The sequence below is a fragment of the Ammospiza caudacuta genome, chromosome 4 (genome assembly GCF_027887145.1).
Source record: "Ammospiza caudacuta isolate bAmmCau1 chromosome 4, bAmmCau1.pri, whole genome shotgun sequence".
NCBI lineage: Eukaryota > Metazoa > Chordata > Aves > Passeriformes > Passerellidae > Ammospiza > Ammospiza caudacuta.
Genome location: NC_080596.1, coordinates 62,898,664 through 62,902,328, shown reverse-complemented (window position 1 = coordinate 62,902,328; position 3,665 = coordinate 62,898,664). Strand labels below are relative to the sequence as shown.

The window sequence follows — 3,665 nt, the reverse complement described above, 5'->3', positions numbered from 1 at the left end:
AAAATTATGATTGAAAACATATAATTGGTGCCAGAGTCGTTGAAAATCAATTATTGTCACTTCGTAGTCTACTGCAAACCGACGTTCATCTCTGTGAGATCAAGTAGGGAGGTGTTGGCGTGGCCACACGCCTGTGGAGAAGCCCGGTGACACCCTGAGAATTTAGTTCATGGAGCAAAGCGAGTTTGCGGGTGTCTTTTTTCTGTGCTTTATCTCCTTATGTTGCCGCGTTCACCCAGCACCAAACACCCATGTTCGTGCAGCACAGGCGTTTCATTTCTCGTGTACCTGCTTGATACCCTTGCCGGTATTTTTATTAGCTCCGAGAAAGCCAATAATATTTGAAAAAGAGAAAAGCGTGATGCTTGGGGGTATATTGTTGTTTTGGCAGCGAGTCTCAGATATACAATTCACGTGCGTGTAATAGTTTCCAAAGTCTTCCCTTGCAGGGCCGTTTTCTTTTAGGGAAAGCTTCGTTTAGGGAAAAGAGTTTAATCTGCGAGAAATTGCTTTCCTAATACGGGCTTTATAAGCCCCATGGACAGAAGACCGTACTTAACATAAACCCGACCATGTTTTTAAACAAACGCAGTAGTGAAAAGCGCATTTTTCAAAACCGGCCGAGGCTGATTTGCGTTTACCCCGACAGTGCGGGCGGCCGGGGGCTGGGGCGCTCATCCCGCAGCTCGTACTGCCCCGCACGGGCAAGGCGTCTCGGCCCCGGACAGACTCGGAACAGGCGAGTTCCGACGCCCTTCCCCAGCGGCGCGCAGCAATGCCCGACACACTGCGGCGTCAGTCCCGTCCCCTCCACTTCTCCCGTCGGGACCGAACCTTTCCCCCGCGCCAGGCTACAGCGCTCTGCTGAGGCGCGGCGAGGGGGGAAACATCTCTGCAGTGCGATCCCGCACTGTCCAGGTGGAAGCCGCCGCTTTCTGCCTCGGAGAGGGACCGTCCCTTCGAGGGTCTCCTCGGCCGGGCGAGGCGGGGGCGCCCCGCGGGCCGCAAGGGGTTAAAGGGACGGCGCGCCCCGGCGCGCGCCCCGCGGAGCCGCATCGGCCCGCGGCGGGAGCCAATGGGCGGGCGGGGCGCGCGGGGGCTGCCCAATGGGAAGGCGCGGGGCCGGCGCTGTCGGGCGGCCGTGAGGGATGGCAGCGCCGCCGGCAGAAAAAGCGGAGGGCGGGCGGGGGCGGGACAGAGCGGGGCGGAGGCAGCGCCCGTGCCGCCAGGGACCCGCGGCGGCGCCCGGCGCAGCGCGGTGGCCCCGGTGGCCCCGGCCCTATGGGCGGGCGGGCCGGCAGTGGCGCAGAGAGGCTGCTCCCGCTGGCGCCCGCCCTCCCGGCGGCAGAACAGGGCCCGGCACCGGCGCGGCGGCGGCCGGCGATGCGGTCGCCCAGCTGAAGACGCGGCACGGTCCGCTGCTCGTCCGCGGGGCTTGCCCGTCGCCGGGCCATGTCCGTCCGCGGCGGCAACGCCCTGACGCCTTTTTCCATCCAAGCCATCCTCAACAAGAAGGAGGAGGGCGCCCGCCACGCGGCGGGGCGGCCGCCGCTCCCGGGGGCGGCCGGCGGCTGGCGGCTGTGCGGCGCCGCCGAGGACCCGCCGCTGCCCGCGCCCGCCGCCCGCGCCCCGGCCCCGCGGACGCCGGCGGGCTGGGACTCGGACTCCGCGCTCAGCGAGGACCCCGAGGGCGAGCGGCGCTCCGAGGAGGAGGGCGCCGGTGGCAGCGCCCGCCCCGCAGAAGCCACGGGCGGGGGGCGGCCGGCGGAGGAGGAGGCGCAGCCCCCGGAGGCGGCGGAGCGGGACACCACCGGCCTCAGCGACAGCGAGATGTCGGCCGCCGTCTCAGGTAGGGGCGGCCCCGATGGCGGCTCCTCCGCGCCCGCGCGAGGAGGGCGGGAGGGCCCCGGAGGGCTGGGAACCGGAGATGACCGCGGCTCTCGCCGGCTCCCCGGAGTTGTGCGACAGGCTCGGTTGTGCCGGGGGGGAGAGAAAACCCGAAACGCGTCCCGCGGGGCGAGGGAGGGCGGATCGGGGAGGGCCTTTGGCCCGGCGGAGCCCGCAGCTCGCCAGGGCGCCCGGCGCTTAAAGGAGAGCGAGAAGCCCCGGCCGCTGCCGCCGGCGGCTGTCCCGGCGACGGGGCGGGCAGCGGCTCAGCGGGCTCTCCGCTCCCCCGTCGCTGCGGACCGGCCGCAGAGAGCGCTCCTGGCCGCCTGTGCGCGGGTGCCGCTGTCCCGCTGCCTGCCTGCCCTGACCGCCGTGCTCTCGCCCTGCCCGCAGATCGCAGCCCTCCGGAGGAAGAGGACGGAGCGGGCAAGTGCGGGAATCTGCTGCCGAGGGAGGAGGAGGCGGCGGCGGCGGCTCCGAAGCCGCGGAAGAAGCGCTCCCGCGCAGCCTTTTCCCACGCGCAGGTCTTCGAGCTGGAGCGGCGCTTCAACCACCAGCGCTACTTGTCGGGGCCCGAGCGGGCCGACCTGGCCGCCTCGCTGAAGCTCACCGAGACGCAGGTGAAGATCTGGTTTCAGAACCGGCGCTACAAGACCAAGCGGCGGCAGATGGCCGCCGACCTCCTGGCCGCCGCCCCCGCCGCCAAGAAGGTGGCCGTCAAGGTGCTGGTGCGCGACGACCAGAGACAGTACCACCCTGGCGAGGTGCTGCGGCCGCCCTCGCTGCTCTCCCTGCAGCCATCCTACTACTACCCCTACTACTGCCTTCCCGGGTGGGCTCTGTCCACCTGCGCCGCAGCTGCCGGCACGCAGTGAGAGGCACACACACACAACCCCCGGCCCCGACACCCCCAGCATACACACTGGCAGCCAGGAAACCCATCTTCCCTCTGCCACCCCCCCATCCATCAATCCGTCCGCTCAGCTTCTCAAGTCCAGAGCCCCAGCTGCAGCTCTCAGTGCCTCGGACAGTATTTATTATTATTTTATTGTTATTTTTATTATTAATATTTTTGGATGGTTCCTCACCCTCTCCTCTTTCAACGTAGGACTTCTTGGCCACCCCCACCCTGACCCTCACCCTGTCCCCATCCCGCCAGCCGAGGACTCTCGCGATTCGGCACAACTTGTTCATGGTATCCATGTTGTCAGTGTATTTGGTGTAGACTTTTTGTTTGTTTGTTTTATTTTGCTTCGGAGGGGTAGAGACTCGATCTTGTGTGGAGAAAAAGAGAGAGAAAACAAAGGAGAGGAAAAAAAAATACAACCCGCAAAACCAATTGCAACTCAAAAGAGGAGATCAAGGACTCCCTCAGTGGATTGTAAGGAAGATAATTTTTGTCGTCTGAGTCCTTGGTCTTCCAACTTGTTGCAAACTGAGTGTGCCTTGTATGGTGCTGAATGTATGGAAACCTCTTTCAGGTCCCCCTGCTCTTGTTGCCCATGTTATTCCTGTACTCCATGATCCCTGGCAAAGGATAAATATGTCACAAAAGGGTGAGACTTATATCGAAACTCTGACTTCTTGTTTTCCTTTTTTTCCTGAGATCTTTCCGTGTTCGGGGAGGGAGGAGTTATGGATTTTTCGCACTTTCCAGATGTATTAAAGTTGTTATTTTTATATTCAATGTGAATATTTCTAGTCAGGATTTTTAAGAAATCGATGTAACAGGAAACTTTAATACCGTCAGTGCCTTTTACAATTCTTCTGCAGAGCTC

The 3,665-nt window shown here is 62.9% G+C and overlaps 1 protein-coding gene across 1 annotated transcript; it reads left to right on the top strand.

Annotated features, from left to right (window-relative positions):
* The first annotated feature begins 1,452 nt into the window (after positions 1–1,452).
* On the top strand, positions 1,453–2,762 carry NKX3-2 (NK3 homeobox 2). Its single transcript, XM_058804230.1, has 2 exons — positions 1,453–1,849; positions 2,281–2,762. The coding sequence occupies exons 1-2, from the start codon at positions 1,453–1,455 to the stop codon at positions 2,760–2,762; spliced, it is 879 nt and encodes a 292-aa protein (XP_058660213.1).
* The last annotated feature ends 903 nt before the right edge of the window (positions 2,763–3,665 follow it).

What these genes read in the sequence shown, in the direction of transcription:
- NKX3-2 (XM_058804230.1), top strand. Translation starts at nt 1,453, where the DNA reads ATGTCCGTCCGCGGCGGCAACGCCCTGACGCCTTTTTCCATCCAAGCC. An exon ending in GATGTCGGCCGCCGTCTCAG is followed by an intron (nt 1,850 to 2,280) that starts GTAGGGGCGGCC and finishes CCCTGCCCGCAG; the next exon opens with ATCGCAGCCCTCCGGAGGAA.